Raw genomic sequence first — 16,917 nt, forward strand, 5'->3', positions numbered from 1 at the left:
CCATTGAGTCTCACTGCAGGACTGATAAAATTACATCATCCCGTTGGGAGATGCTCCAGGGGAGGAGCCAAGCATTCCTACCTGGATATAATCTGAAACCTGGAACACCACAGTCAGCCCTTTCCCACTGGATTCCCAGATCAGACTGTTCTACTTCACTACTGGACCTTCAGAGGAAAACTTCTACAGGATCATTGCTTCAACAGAACCACATCTGTTGCTACAGGAGTGCAGCCACCATTTAATCAGACTGCTACCAACACCCTGACTAACAGGGTGTCAGGTTGTATTCTGACTCTGTCAGTATTTTTTGTACTACTGCATTTTATTTTAATTTTCTTGTTAAGCTGTAGGGGCTTTTTTTTTTTTTTAATACATACTAGTAAAGAACTGTTATTCCTACTCACATATCTTTGCCTGAGAGCCCTTTAATTTCAAAATTATAATAATTTCAAAGGAGAGGGTTTACATTTTCCATTTCTAGAGAGGCTCCTGCCTTCCTCTGCAGACATCTGTCTTTTCAAACCAAAACACATATTTTTATTTCTTCTAAAAAATTTTAGAAATTTCTAATTTGTCAGCTCCCTTCTAGATATTTCTATTACTTTCTTTCACTACAGTTGAAGGTATAGAACCATATATTTTTTCTATGATATATACTTTCGAAGAGGAAGGAAACAGAATTGGCATTGTTTTGCAGCTACATAGGACTCTTGAGACATTAAAAGCAAAACAGAGTCAGTCTGATCCAAAAGGAATCCTTCCAGGCCATGTCTGACATTTACAGATCACCTAACAGACTAAAAGGATACCCTCATGCTTGGCAGTCAAAAGGTAACACACAGATTTGCTAGAACAATCTTGAGCAGAATCCCTTGCATTTGTAATTTTGCTCCAGTTCTGAAGCAGAAGTTGAACTTTTTCCCCAAAAAACTTCCATCACTCAGCTATGGTAAAGAAAATATTTCATCAATTGACTGCAGGTGAACCAAGTCATTTCTTGTGAGGAGTGTTCTCCAGTGTGTACTAAGCCATTTAGATTTTTATCATGTATTTGAAATATTGATCATTCCCCGCAGTTCAAAGAACACCATTTACTTGTTGCAATCTGCTGATTCTCTGACCTAAGAATGAGTTAAAACCAAAGCTAAACATAGCAAAGAGTCCAGGTCTACTCCTTTCTCCTTACAGTCATCAGAGCAGCATACCAAAGATGTTAACACTGAGTGTGACCTTTGCAGCATCTAGGAACACCTAGGAAGAGAACATCAACTTATTCTCACAGCAGGCTGGATAAATGACTGCAAAGCACTACCCAGTATTATATGTTTTAATTTTTTTTCACTGCTTCTTTCTGCATTGTTATCCATAAAATGAGTTCAAGTCTCAGCATTCCCACTGGGATTAAACTTTCACCCTTATTTGTTCATGTGGGAAAGAAAAAAAAAAATTAAAAATTGAGTGTTCTACCACTAGTCCTTAGCATCAGTCAAGAAGCAATTAAGAGTGGCTTAAAAATATGATTTCACTAATTTTAACTGAGATGTGGAAACAGTAGCTTATGCCACAACAAAGGAACATATAAAATTGATATGACAGCACAGCTTTGATGCCAGAGGAAGCTTCACAGGCTTTTCTGGTAGCAAAGCCAGTTTTTCCCTGAAGTCAGTAATGCACAGCTGAAGCACTAACAATGATGTTACATTATTTATCTAAAATATTCCTTCTCTGTATTCCTGGTATTTAATAATTAAAAATTAAAGCATTTAATAATTTAAAAATTACTCTCAGCCATTTGCAAAGCCTTTGAAACACAAAACCAAGTCACAATATTCAGCTGAAACACCCAGAGTTCGGAGCTGCAATTACCATGTTCCTGAGAGCATTTCAAAGACTTGTGTGGCTTGCTTCTTCTTTTCAACATTTCAAAAGATTTTCTGAAAAACCCTCTTAAGTCATACCCAGGTTTTTAGTTTATTTTTTGGGTTTGCAGTCTTTAGTAGACTTTAAGCTACTGGAAAAAGTATTGCCAAGTAGAAGTTATCCAGAACTATTCTGAAAATACTAAACAGGAAATAATTAAACAGTCTCCCTAACTGTGATCAAGTGGCCAAGCTATTAGAAAAACAAAACCTTTTGTAGGTGGCAAGCAAATGTAATTTAATACAACTAACTGGAACAAATTGGAACAACTAATTCTCTCCTTAAGAACTCAACAGGCAATGTCCAGTTCATAAAAATCAGAGAAGAATTATAATATCCTAGTCCAACCAGAAAATGTTCCAGGATGTTATTATAATATCCAAATTATCCAAATACAGATAAAAGCCAGTATTAAAGTAAAAGCTATAAATAAAAGAAGCATCAACAAATTAAAATATGAAATTAAAAGTTTGCAGGCAAAATTAAAGTAAGATCCCAAGCCACTAGTGCAAGCTTTAATCTAAATATGAAGCTAAAAATCAAATTAACCAGGTTACCTCATGTGGTGGGAATGCTGCTTCATATGTTCCATTATTTAGTAACCTATTAATACCTAAAAAAATGCAAAAAAGTGTTAGTTCTGAATATCAATTTTTTTATACACATTTTTCAAGTAGTGTGAATTTTCAAGTTACATTTGGAGAATGTAACTTAGTGTTAAATGCTAAGAATGCTGCTAAAGATGACAATCAATAATCCCACCAACTACTTCAGAAGGTATTGCTGATCCTTAAAGATTTCTGGTTCTGTCAAGCTAAACACCAAAAACTTGCCAAAGCACCAAAGTTTGAAACCTTTCTCTTAGTGTTCTCTGGAGTGTTTGTACCATATTGAGAGTGAGAAGATAGTTACATTCACATTGTACTCCTCAGAGCATATAATACAGATTTTATGGGTGATCTGATATACACAGAGAGTGGTATGTATAGACAATCCTTGAGGCAGTGAAACCCCTGCAGGGTTAAAAGCTAACCTGGTATTTTTAAATATAAGCCAGCTGAGAATTTCGTATCAGAGCCAGACTGCTCTCATCATCATCTCTGTGCCAGACTGACTATTGCATTTTGGATCAGTTCCTAAAACCAGATTTGTTGTACTTGCACAGCACATTATAAAAAATGAAAAAGTAAATAACCATTGAGAGGTACAATAAAAAGATTCAACAGCCTTTAAGAGCAGATTTGTAGCCAAAAGTTTTCCCAAGAAACACGCATGTATGGTGCAATACAGATTTGTCTCTTCAAATATACAAATTTTTTTAATCTCATAATGAAATTTGTCATCATCAGCTGCAAAGGTGTTAGATATGAACACTTATTCTCCCTGTTTTTTTTAATACTGCTTTTGTTCAGAAAATCAAGCAACAACTTTCTGTAATTGGTATCATCCAAGCCTCTGCATATTTAATCCTTTATTTATTTCCTACAGAAAAACCAGAAAATCATGCATACATCCCTTGGTCACTGAAAATGAAAATGGGTATTTAGACCTCCTAAAAACTAACAATGTATTATGAGTGTTGAAATAAACCAAATTTAGTCTTCAGATCAACTGTCTCTGAGACCTCAAATAAATCAAGCAGAATCACACATTGATTCTGCTGGACTGAAACTGATGGATAATAGCTGAAATATTAGGATAGATTGGATCAGTCCTTGAAAACACTGTCAGCTTTCTGAGGTATATGTAACCCTTAATGTGGCTCTCAATAATGTAAAGTTATGATAATCTCTCCATTTTATTTTAATGAATGAGCAATTAAGTTAAAAATACTGCAAATTTTCACTGAGATATTTAGGTAGAAAATGATGGGACATTGCTTCAACTCTGTTACTGCGTGAATGGAAAGATTTCAAGAACAGGAAAAAATTAACTGAGTTTATTCAACTGATAATTGAATGGCAATTAAAGATGAAAAAATCTATAGCTTTGGGTTAGGTAAAAAATACAGCATTCTCACCCATTTTGGATTTTCCATCTTCATACTTAGTTCTCTGTAGCACATGATGCACAATTCTACTTCTTGTGGAATTGCTGAAGAAGCTGTCTTTGTTGTTTATCGTAAAACTATTAAAATAATGAATGTCTTAATATTCAAAACAATGCACACATGTTGAAAGATTGCTGTTCAAGTGTTTTCTTTTTACAATGATTTATTCGATGTTTACATTCCTTAGACATAAGATTTTACACCCTTACAGCAGGTTGAATAAAGTTACCCTTATCACAGATTATTTTGGGAAAACAAAACTAAAACTAAAACTAAAACCAAAAATATCCTACTATCTAGTTAATTTCTGTTCTGGATATAATTAATCAAATAAAGATCTTCAGAAACAGCGGTGACCTTAAATTCAAATTACTTATGGGTTGATAGCTGTCTGTGTAGTGGAACCACCAAAATTACTATTTAAAAACAAAAAAAATAAAAATCCATGCATTGGAGACTTGGTTAGAAGCTCCACAACCATCTTCCCTTAGAGGATCCCAGGATGGAGCCAAGTAAAGCATCCTTGGCCAGATGGCTCCATTCTGGACACCAGAAATCTGATATGCAGGAGCTTCTTCCTGCTCTGCTCTGCCATAAGTGATGCTATTACAATTAATTACATAGCTGAGCTGATTGAGAAGAAAACACCCAAAGCAGGGGATTGATCCAGTGCAGTATGCTAAGTTACTGAAAGAAGAATAATAAAAAACAAGCCTATAATGCAATTACTCTATTTTTCTGAGGTAAAGTCAGTTCACTATCATTTAGCTTCTTTACTGAGTGGAAAAATCCTGTTTATCCTTATTCATATTTCTACTTTAAATTAACTTTTCTCTCCTACAACAGTTTTCAAAAAATAACCGTAAAATTAAGAAACAGAATTTTAAAACCTAACTTTACAGGTACTGAAAAAATTTATTTCACAGTTTAACTACAGCATCATCAACATGCTGATTTGAACACATACAGCTTCATTGTGTATATATATTTGTATTTTCAGAGGCAAAAGACCTTTTTAAATGCAGATCTGATAAGAGAGAAAAATCATCACTGGTTTTAGCTTGCTTCCAAAAATTTGGTGTTCTGAATCTCAACAGCGGCATCAGGTTTTGCCTAAGTAAAATAAGTAATAAGCACAGAAAACTTGAGCAAGTAACTTGCATTTTGTAATGTAAGGGAAAGAAAAACAAAAAATACTTCTAAACTAAAATGGCAACATTCACTTTTTCAGTCTATTTTCAGATTATGTTACTGAGTGGCCATCAAATAGCAAGTAACACAGAGCAGATTTTCACATTGAGAGAGTAACATCAAATATGATACTTGCTATCGCCACTGACCATCTGTTAGCAGCCACCTCTATGGCACTTGCTTAGAAGTGAGAAAACAGAAAATCCTTGTGGTCTCTGGCACTGTTTTTCCAGTGCCAGCACTTACTGGTGTATTCGTGCACGGCTGAAGGGCGCTGTGTAACAATCTGTTTCTTCCAGATCAGGCAGGGCCTCCTTATCCAGCTTCATCGGATTTCTCGGCAACCAACTTTTCAGCTCTCTAATATTTCTCTGCAAACTGAGACAATAAGAAGTCAGATTTACATGCTCTCAGTTCCTGGTTGTTTCTACCTCCAGCATTGCATATTTAGTGAAATCATACTAGAAATGAAATTAAGTGAAAGGTGGAAAATTCCACATTTAGCTAATAAAGGAAAAGAACGTGTTTAAAAGCAAAATGAACAATATTTATTTGCAATCCATCCTGAGCACTTTACTTGAGTAAAACTCAACCTAAAATTAGTGGGATTATGGCTCAAAATGGGACTGCAGTATTGAGTCTGGAGAAATAAATTCTCCAAGGCAGTTCACCTGGCAGAATTGTGGATGCTTCTGCTTCAGTCAAGAACATACCTAACCACACTGAATAAAGCAAGTGAAAATCCTCCTTGCTCTCTTGCCTGGCAGTGTGGACACTAAAATTCATAAAGTTTTTACGTAAACTTGAGAGTACTAAGGATCAGATTATGTTTTTCAGATTGCAACAAAGTTTTCCCCTGCAAAACTTTCTTAAAAAACCAAGAGCTGATATTGCCTTATGAAACTGTACACCTAAATATCAACTAAAACAAAGGATATGTTACACCAAAATGGCTATGTAGTATTTAGGCAAAAAACCCACCCAGATATGGCTTCCTCCACATTCCTAAAAATTGATACTACATAACACAAATAACATCAATGTTGTATCTTCAATTAAATTATAATTTTTTATTATAATTTTTATTTTATTTTGTCTACTGGTACCTTGCCTAAATGATGTCTCAGGGTATCATTTATACACTGGGAAATCTAGTCAAGTGCAGTTAATTTTCAAGCAAATGCTCACTTCAATTTTGTACTCTTTGCTCACCTATATTTTTTCATATGCAACTACAATGCAACATGGTTATTTAAGGAGTAGATTTCAAATAAAACAAATGCTGACACAATAAATACAAATCATGACACAATAAGCATATCAGAGATTCAGAAAAAGTCTAAATTTGAGAAAAACATTCCCTAAATAGCATTTTTTCCAGTGGAATTTGGATTCTACTCAATGAATATATATGCATGATATATAAAGCATATATATTATTTATGTTTTATATCCACAAGAAGTGTAAAACTAAGCAACAATTTTTTTCCCCTGAATACTTCACTGCCTGTGCTAAACAGAAGCACAGCTTCACAATTCATAATGCCCATAATAAAAAGCTATATTTCATAATGTTAATAATATTTCATAATGTGAATGAACATAATTTCGTAATGTTCATAGTGAAGTGCAGTAAGTGATGACACGGTAAATTGCTCTCAGGCAACAAAGCAACCCTTGTGAAAATGTACTTCTTATTATCAACACCAGCAAAAACATTCTACTCCTATTTCACACAGATATAAATTTCAGCCAAACGTAGGAGAAGGATTTTAGAGTTACATTTAAAATAATGAAAATTTTCTTCTTGCTATATATTGCAAGATATTGGTGCACATTCTGTTGTGACTGATACTGTACTTGAGGGACACCACTTGTGTTCAACACCAACCATTATAAGCAAAAGAAAATAATATGTGCATGAAATTGAAACACAGAACACAGTTCACATTCCTTAAGTGTCTCCTTAATAATACCTTAGTGAGTTGATTATCTTTATTAGTTCCAGTGAAAGTTCTCTTAGTACAGTTTATATAAGTGAAGTTTCCCCTTTCTTCTCTTGAACATTTTTTTCTGTTGTACACTTGCTGACTTTTTAGTCAAAATCCAGAATCCTTTTTTTTAATGAGGAAAATATGCAGATGCATCAGAAAGAAAAGAAAAACAATGTATCTAATTTCAGGTTTTTATATTATTAAAGTACTTTAAAATTGGTTATGGGATCTTACTGGTTAAGTCTTGATCATTTCTCCCATACAAAAATCTAAAAAATACTAGATAAATATTATGTTAAAGAAGATAGCTCTTGTTTTAAATACATGGCTGCTTCTTTTAACATGAAAAGCAGGATTGGAATAAATTAATGTTTGTGTCCACATAACATTTGCAGTTTCTCTTCTGAGACAAAATGTAGTGCCTTTAGTGCTAGAAAGCATAGAATATTGCAACTCAGAAATGTATAAAAATGATCCAACAAGACAGACATTTTTCCTTATGCTATTTACTGTAGAAGAAGAAACTGAATTTTCATGGAGCTTGCCTTTAAATACAATTTTTTGCCTAAATCATTGGACTGAGTATTAGCATTTTTACTCAGAGTGGCTTTCTAGGTTAAAAGTAGCAGTTTAAACAGATCCCTGACTTAATCTATTCAATATAGCTTATTTAGTAACAGTAAAAGCAGAGAGAGCTGGTCTGGGGAAGTCAGTAATTCAGGCAATGAGATAAAAAAACATCCCAGTGGAATGGTGCTGCAAAGTTATGGGAGACTGCTTCAGGTATGCTTTCATTGAAACCACTCCAGCTGGTGCTACTGGAATACCATGCACCTTGGACCAAGGGCTAGTACTTTGAAATTCATGTGTGTTTCATTTTTAGCTGTACAATTTAATATTTTATGAAGACATTCGTAATTTCAGCTTTGTTCAACTTTCATTCTCAGTTGTACCCTTCTGATTTATTTGGTTGGTTAATATTTTTTTGCAGAACAAGTTCATCCAAAAATCCTTGTAGATTACATTTACCCAGGACTGCAATGCAAAGGAACACCGTATATAGATTATCTCGGCATTAGATGTCTAAACTCATGGTATGAGATACCAGAATTAAGCAACTTCACCAGTCATGTTAGGGAGTTTTGACAGCAACCATCACCCAGTAATTTGCTTGGTGTTTGTGTCTCTCAAGACTGGCCAGAAGTGTCAACTATATGCCACCAAGTTACATGGGCATGGTGTGTTTCCATGTGCTCTAATGGGAAGCAGGTTAGGGTTGAGAGATTCAACATACAGAAACAATCATCAATAAAAAAAAGAAGAAAATTATAATGCCTCTGTTTAATGGAATTATATCAGCAATTTCACTTCAGCATGCAGACTGAAATCTAAAAGATTTTAAATGTCCTTTTGCAAAGCAAAATTACTCCAGGTCAGGTGCCAAACAAAGTCAATTTTGGTTCTCTGTCCTTAGAAGTATTAAGTGATTTTAACATTTTAGTGGGCAGGGTAAAGTTGCATACTAAGACAACTATCATTCCATTTTCTTTTCCTTGATGCCATCCTTTACCAGCATGAAATCAGCAGGCTGAATGTGGCAATTACAAGACAGTTTTACTAGATTATTCAGTCTTCAATCTAAGGGTTAAGATAGTTTTTGATACCTACCCTATTTACTTGTACTTTTGAGAAGAAGAAGGCTTTCCAAATATTGCTTATAATGAATATGACAAATTTATTTCTATAGCGTGATTCTATGGATAGAAATCAAGCTTCATGGAATTAAATACAATGTTATGGGCTTTTTAAAGGTGTAAAAATAAATAGAAAGACACCACATAGATACCACGTAAAATAAATTAAATATTACATTTTCCTTGTCCTTTCATTGAGGCACCCAATAATCTTTTGCAGACCTTTTAAAGAACATTTATAGATACATATATATCTATCATATAACTGTATCAACAAAGTTAGAGAAGTGTACATGTCACAGCAGGTCTAATATACTAGGGTTACTTGATATTCCTAAATTATAGAAACTTTATAACCTTAATGTTTTGATATACAAGATTTTTAATACAGTTCTTCATTGTAGCTCATATAAACTCAACTTAGAATTTTTAACAAGAGATTGAATAAACCACAAAGAAGTAGTTGTTTGAAAGGTTTTAAGATGCAAGGTAACAATGACAGTTGTCAAGTATGCATGCTATGTGTATGTCAGCAGTTTTAAGAGTTAGCTTTCAATTTTAAATATATTTAAATTTTAAATATAGCTTCTTTCTTTATTTCTTCTGTTTCACACATTTCCTTTGTGCAGTTATATAAAGCACCAGAAAATATTCAAAATATTCAAAAATATTCATACTCAAACTCTCACAAAGGAAATCACAGGTAAAAGCATTTATCTCAAATACAAAATAAATCTGGCATGAAAATTACTTAATACTCAATTCTCAGGTACTTTGCAACTTAAGTTGCATCTCTCAGACATCTGTCCCTCTAAATAAGGAAAACAGTATTTATGTAATATCCAGGACTCACCAGATGGTTTATAGATGAAATAAGACAATTTTGAAGTAAAGCTTGTTGATTTTACCTTTTAGTAAAAGCATATCACTTAGACTTTTCGTAATGCATGTAAAATGGAGCAAGCATGTGAACCAGGAAGAGGACAAAAAACAGTTGTAAATCTATGTTATAAATTAATTTAGTTCAACATATTTTATTAGTTTATATGTTTAAAGTTTTCTCACTTTACCATTCAACATTCTATTGCTGCTAGCTGATCATCTTGGAAACTGTTGAGACTCCCTAAACTGTCCCAGAGAAATGAGAGCTCTTTATCATCTAAAGTAACAATAAGAGAACCCAAATCAAAAGCAGTCTCATCTCAAGATCCTTCTCAAGAAAATAGGGAACTCTTCCAGGAGATTTCCCTCAAGTGAAATATTTTCATGTATCTTTTCCACCAGGGATTCAGATTTACAAGATATAATTACATCTGAGTAAAGTGATGGGTAGTAGCTACAGCTCAGTATCCCCCATTCTCACTCCCTAGCACTCCCAGGCTCCTCTCACCTGCCCCTAGAGCCTCTTGTGCCCTTCTGCTGCCTGACAAAAATACTAACAGCAGCAGCAAGCTGCAAGGGAGTTTTGCAAGTTACTCTCTCAGCCAGAAAATAAAAATTCAAAGCAGCCTTCAGCATGTGGTATTGATTTGTTCCTGATGATGAGGACACACAGGAGAAAAAGTATGTTTGCATATCTAAGGAAAAAGCTGACTGCCAGAATCTGAGAAATACACTCAAAAGTATCCTTCATGCTGAAGAAGTATGCCTTTGTGTCAGCAGATATAAAGGCAGAGGTAGATCTGGTATAAAATCATTGCTGTGAGGATAAAGTTTTCAGTTTGGTGGTTTTTTTTGGTGTTTTTTTTCTTTCCCTGGCATAAATATTTTTACATCTCTAAACAGAGAACTGGCAAAGCTTTAAAGTACTGCACCTTGTTATGGATGAATATTTTAACACTTTGAGCTGACATATTTTGAGGTTTCAGGAAAATAAATCTTAATTTTCCAAGTTTCACGGATAAATTTACAACTGCAAATGGGTTTTCTTTAGCAGGATGGCTATCTGACAAAATTAGAAGCTACATATCACCCACCAACCTGCCCATGGTTTTGCTCCTCCAGTCAGTGTAATAACATTTTTTCCTGAAAGAAAAGCAAAAATCAGCTGAGATTAATCAAGCAGGAGACAGCTGAAAAGGACATATACATTAAAAAAGAATGCTAGACATTTTAAAACATAACATTTTCATAGACAAAATGGTGAAATACACTTTAAAAAGGCAACTGAAATAGAAAAAGTCACTACAATAACATGGTTTCACATTTTTTCCAGTTTTACCTTTGTTTTAAAATTACATTTTAGGTTTGTAGCTACTGACAATAATGATAGCTAATCAATAAGTCACTTAACAGTTCTTTTCTCTCCACCCTTCACTGGTTATAGACACTTAGAGAAACAAGACCAGAAATTCCCAGTAAAGTCTTCTGAGAACAGTTGTTTTGAAATTAAATGGAGACATATTTGCTGCATGGTTATATTTTCCATATCTAGTTTCAGGTTTTCTGGCCTCCTCCCATAATTTCACATCACATTTTAACCACACAAATGCCTTGATATTGCAGATCCCTCAGGACTTAGCAAGATCTGCAACTGCACACCTGGGCAGTATTTGAGATTTATTAAAGTACATTACTGGCATTGAAGATCCACTGAAATGAATGCATTAAAAAGAGGGTGAAAGACACATTGCCTGGAAAATACATGGCCATTGGAAAATTCTATATCTACCAATCTGCAGACTGTTGGCAGCCTGACACTTGTACTGCTAGGCAGAACTGTAAATGGAGCAATGAAGTGTTATTAAAGGGTTTTCAGATTTATTTTTTTTTAACAAAAGCCTTCTTTAATTCCCTTTAGTTACCTTATTTTTTTTGTACAGATGGAGTTCAGCTAAATTACAGAAACAGTAATAATTACGTGCCAGAAGATACTTGTAGACAAATAAAATTAAAGCTTTGTCTCAGTTCTGGAAACATATAGTAGTTGTATTTCTATTGACAGACCACGTCCTTAGCAAAAGTACCTATAAAAGCTAAAAAATTGTAATTCAGTCATGATTTAACTTTGATGCTTATGCAAACCCTGTTTGAAATCATATGCATATGCTTCCAAGTAAAGTAGCATTGCAAAATCAGCCTTATATACAAGACAATAATGATTACTACACACTGTCTATAGAAATTTTAAAAAAATTTCCTTCTGCAATTGAAACACTGAGATTCCATCTATGTTACCTGTATGATACATATATATCTGCTAACACATTTTGGTATAATGCAATGCTAAAACAGTTCTGGGGCTGTAGGTGAATCTCAGAAGTATTTTTACTTTTCAGAAACAGAGGGCAGTAACTAGTGTGATAATAATTCTGTTGATTTTGTTTAGATTCCTTGATTGAGCAAAATGAAACCAAAAGGTTTGAATTTAATTCTTCATGTGCTATTCATATATGATATTGGCATATGGTATATTTTATAGTGACCATAACTAAAAGTCAAAATTTTGCAAGACAGCAAGAGCAAATGGGTATACTCCATTAAAATACTGCAGGGAAGGTTATCTGTCCTCTAACTATATATTAGAACCAGTCAGAAACCACTGATAAAACTGATAAAGCCTAAGAGAAATAATTTTCTTTTTAGAATTACAGAATATTTCAAGTAAGAAGGGACTCACAAAGAACATCAAGTCCAACTCTCTTCTCCTCTTAGGCCTACTTAAATCTACCTAAGGATGACCTAAACATTTTTGGGAGGAAGATACTCTAGTTCACTGAGTAACCATTAATTGTGGGAGAATTGGATGATTTGAGGTTACCTCAGGAAAACAGTACACCATCCAGGTAGGAAAGGTTTCATTAAAAAAAGCAAGTTCAACACTCTAAACACAAGTGTTTTTAAAAGGATACATAATTAAATTATACGAGGTGTGGTTACAGAATGCTGTTAGAGGATTGTAGATATACATATATATCTATATCTATATATATATATATATATATATATATATATATATATATATATATATATATCCATGAGAAATTACCCATGAAAAAGCCATTTGGGTAAATATGAACAAAGATGAAAACCTGAACTTTGTCTCAGTAAGTTTCTAAAGCACAGCCCTCTATAAATGGAGAAGGTATAATGAAAAACTGCTCATCTCCTGTTGGGAGACACTTTAGAAAGGCTGCTGGCAAAACAGGGCAGACTGTCCTTCAGTTCTGCTACATCCAGTTTGTGTTCATAACAGAATTGTGTTGAGTCTTCTGTTTTAAAAGGTATAGAAATTCAAGAAATATACTGAAAAATTCACACAAGTTTTAAACTGCAATTTCGTTTAATTTCTATTAAAGTATTTTTAAATATTACAGAAATGTTGACTAATTTACTATTTCTCACAGTTCTATTATGGAGGCACAGGTGGAAAAATTTCTTCCCAAATATATGTATTTCATTGCACAGCAAAACCACCCAAAAGGTGAAATTGCAAAATTTAGTATTTTATCTACTTTTGGTTGACTGAAATGAATTGGATAAAAAGAAGCTAAGGCAACAGTCCAGGAATAAAGACACTTTTGGGAAATACTAAAGAGAATATAATTATATGTCATTTAATAACATAACAAACAAACATGACCTAGAATGCCTTCCAAATAAGTCTGGATTTATTTGAAACAAGGATTGCAAAAGTCAGCCTTTTTTGTTCTGACAGCACTATGCATCTGTGAACTAAAATTATGAAGAATTCAAACCATTTCTAAAACACAATTTTGTGAATTAATGTATCAAAAGAAAAAAAAAAAATTAATTGGAATTTAGATTATTTATGTGTGTATACCCATGCATAAACACTTCTATATTTAATATACTGATAAATATTTTTTTGAACAAGATAAACAGATAAACTCAAATAGCACTATAATAATATCCTTAAACATATGGAAGATGACTGTTTCAGGAAACATTTTTTTATGGAAAAAAGCTTATTTTGAAGGCTTAATGGCATGATGTGAAAACTCATTACAGAACTAGGTATGTGGAGCAAGATTTGAGCAATGGATGCTTCACAATCACTGTTTCTGTCTTAGGATCAGTGCAAGAGAGCCACACTGCCAACGGCATAAAACATTGAGCACTTGGCAGTTTGAGTGAGAAAAGAGTGCTGCAAGGGCATTTTCCACGAGTCACACAACTTTAGCATCTAGTTAGCACAGTACATGTTCTTCTCTCTCTCTAAAAATATTATTAACCAGTTTGAAAATGCACATTTTCTCTTTTAAAGACTTATGTATTGTTGCAGGAAATATTAACCTGTCCCACAAATTGATAGCAAATATTTATTGCAGAAGCATACAATCGGACTTGTTCTGCATTCAGACAAGGAACTCAGTTCAGTCATTATTCTTCCTAAAGAAAGCTACTGGACCTAATTTTACTCAAATTGTGACAATATGTGTTATATTGGAGACATAGAAGACACTAGATTTTTCTGTCATTTCACTTGCATCTCAGTAAGACTTAAGAAAAACTCTAAAATCATGGAGAAGTTTATTATCTGATTGAGCTCAGATGGAGAATATCTGAAACTCTGCCAGGAACATCCAAAACAATGTGTGAACTACTGTTTTCTAAAAGACATATGCTTTGATTTAGAAGGCAAGTTTGAAAACAAGTAACACAGAGTACTGTGTGAAAATGAGGAAAGAACAGGACTTACTATTTATTTCTCCTCTCTCCCTATCACATCACTAAAATAAATACAAGCATGCCTGGCTACAGAGCAGTAAAGACTGCGTTTTAGATTTAAATAAGCGATGAGCTTTTAATATGAATCACTAAATTATAGGTTTCATAAAATAGTTTCCACAATACCTGAAAGGCATCCTGATGTTCATTCTTTCTGCATATTTGCACAATGTCTCCCATGGACAGTGAATTTTAACGAACATGATATCACTGTTGGTAACAGCTGGCTGTAAAGAGCAGTAACATGCAAATACATATTAATAATTTAAACCTATAGCAACCACCCTTCTAGAAGCATTCTTCACGGTCAAATTCTAATTTTAGGCCCAAACTGGGCACGCAGCTCTGAAAATAAATGCTCTTCTGGACAAAGGAAAATCAGCAACCTTTTTTCTCTTACAAACTCTGTAGTATGTGTAGATTAGTGGGACAAAAGGAATCTGTAGGGAAAGATCTTTGGTCATGAACATAAGTAAAGACTTTATGCAACACCTTTTTACATGGAATAAATTTTACATAGAATTAATTTTAAATCTAAAAAAAATCACCTTAGGTAAGCAGGTTGAAGACCATTCAGTGTGTCTCAAATTAAAGGAGAAGTGTGGTCAGCTGCTAGAGACATGAAAAGAGATGAGAGAAGGCTGCACTCTGCCAAAATAGTAACTCAAGGGAATGGTTTAGTAATTGAGATATCTGCTGGGAACTTTTAAATGTGCATGAACTGAGATGTTTTTTTGATAAAATCACAATGTGTACTCTACACAAATGTTTTTCATCACTGATTTATTTGTACATAAAACAAGAGTTCCAGCCTTACAGATTTCTATATTCATCTCCTCTTATGAACACTTCAGTTCCCCACCCTTCCCCCAGATGTATTTGCTTGAGATTTTATAACTAGATATTTTGATATTTGAGTTGAGTCGGATTAAAGCCTCCAAAAACTTGTGTTTGCAAGGTTTGGTAAGTAAAGGTAAAAGAAAATGTAGCTGAAGTGTTAATAACACTTTAAATGTCTACAATTTTACCGATCAGTTCCATCAAGTCATATCACAGTTCCAAACTACTAGCTCAAATATTTTACTTTCTCAAAAGATGTGGCTAAAATAAAATACTTGTGGAAAACAAAACATTTCAGGTCTTATAAAACCATTTGTTTCTGAATGTCAATAATTCTGGACTGACAAAAGCTAAGATTTTACTATTTATTCAAATTGGAAGACAACCAGATATTTTTACTACTACACTGTAACAATTCCTAAAAGCCTTAAAACCATATTTTAGTCAGGTTAGTTATTTATGAATATTCAACATGCTATATATTGTGAGCTATAACTTGCAAGCTCATTGCTTAAACACAGAACATGTATTACAATTCTACTGAGATGAAAAATCAAAACAAAACACACATGAACAATAGGAGCTTACATCAGAATAAACTAAATATATACCTGTTCTTAAAGTAATTTTTGAGACAGCAAAAATCCAAGGCTGTCTTCCTTTCCCTGGCTCTATTTTCTTTCATTTTTTATATTAATACTGCTATTACTAGCCATGGGTTAACCAGAACAGTGTCAACCTTAACCCCTTGAAAAACAGTGAGACATTTAACATCAGGCATTCTGCTGAAAGACATAGAGGTTATGTATTAAAGCAGCAACATGGGTTACTGAAGCTTCTTCTGTTCTGCAAGTGTGAGAAGCTGGATCTTTTCCATTTGTACTGCACTACACCTCTGTGTACCTTCTTTATCTTTTGTATTGCCAAATAATTTTAAACACACACTATGAAAATATTCTTTTTATTAGTTTAATACAGTTAAGCAGATGATGGGAGCAGCCTGTCTGGAAAGGCTTGTAATTGTGTCTGGAATCTTTTATCAGTTCAGTAAAGTATGATAGTATTATAAAGGATTTTTTATGCCACATAAGCTACAGGACTCACCTCTCGTTCTAACATCAGCCCTTCTGCTCTCAAATTCTTCTCAAATGTGCTTCTTTTTTCTACCTGTGGACTTGATTTCTTGTAGACCAAGATGTAGTCAATACGCTTTTTGCCATCTTTGAAGAAGAGTCCTGATGATACCATGGCATCACTCTAGCAAACATTAAAGAAAAATACTCTAAATATAGCACCTATAAAGATGAAGAGCCCCATCATGAATTGTATATAATACAGCACTTCCTAAACCATGAAAATATCCACATATCTGAAGAAGGAATATGCATCAAATTCAGAACAAAAAAGTGATACGCATCAGTTGCTCAGGACTGTAAATTAATTAGAACAAAACAAAATAAAATAGCTTCACCCATATTCCAGTTATTTCAGCTGTGCAAAAACCTTAAAACTCTTGTATGGTGTGTATTGATAT

At 33.7% G+C, this 16,917-nt stretch overlaps 1 protein-coding gene across 1 annotated transcript in view; it reads right to left on the reverse strand.

Annotated features, from left to right (window-relative positions):
* The window catches only part of ANO3 (anoctamin 3), a 126,275-nt gene that overhangs the window by 47,441 nt on the left and 61,917 nt on the right, over positions 1–16,917 (reverse strand). Inside the window, exons 5-10 of the mRNA XM_005529077.2 lie at positions 16,488–16,640; positions 14,670–14,770; positions 10,833–10,877; positions 5,411–5,542; positions 3,944–4,050; positions 2,481–2,536 (exon numbers count right to left, since the gene is read on the reverse strand). Of these exons, the coding sequence (XP_005529134.1) occupies positions 2,481–2,536; positions 3,944–4,050; positions 5,411–5,542; positions 10,833–10,877; positions 14,670–14,770; positions 16,488–16,640 (594 nt within the window). The remainder of the gene's footprint in view (positions 1–2,480; positions 2,537–3,943; positions 4,051–5,410; positions 5,543–10,832; positions 10,878–14,669; positions 14,771–16,487; positions 16,641–16,917) is intronic.

This window comes from Pseudopodoces humilis, chromosome 7, assembly GCF_049639895.1.
Source record: "Pseudopodoces humilis isolate 2021_Gansu_Grassland_sample_001 chromosome 7, ASM4963989v1, whole genome shotgun sequence".
Classification (NCBI taxonomy): Eukaryota; Metazoa; Chordata; class Aves; order Passeriformes; family Paridae; genus Pseudopodoces; species Pseudopodoces humilis.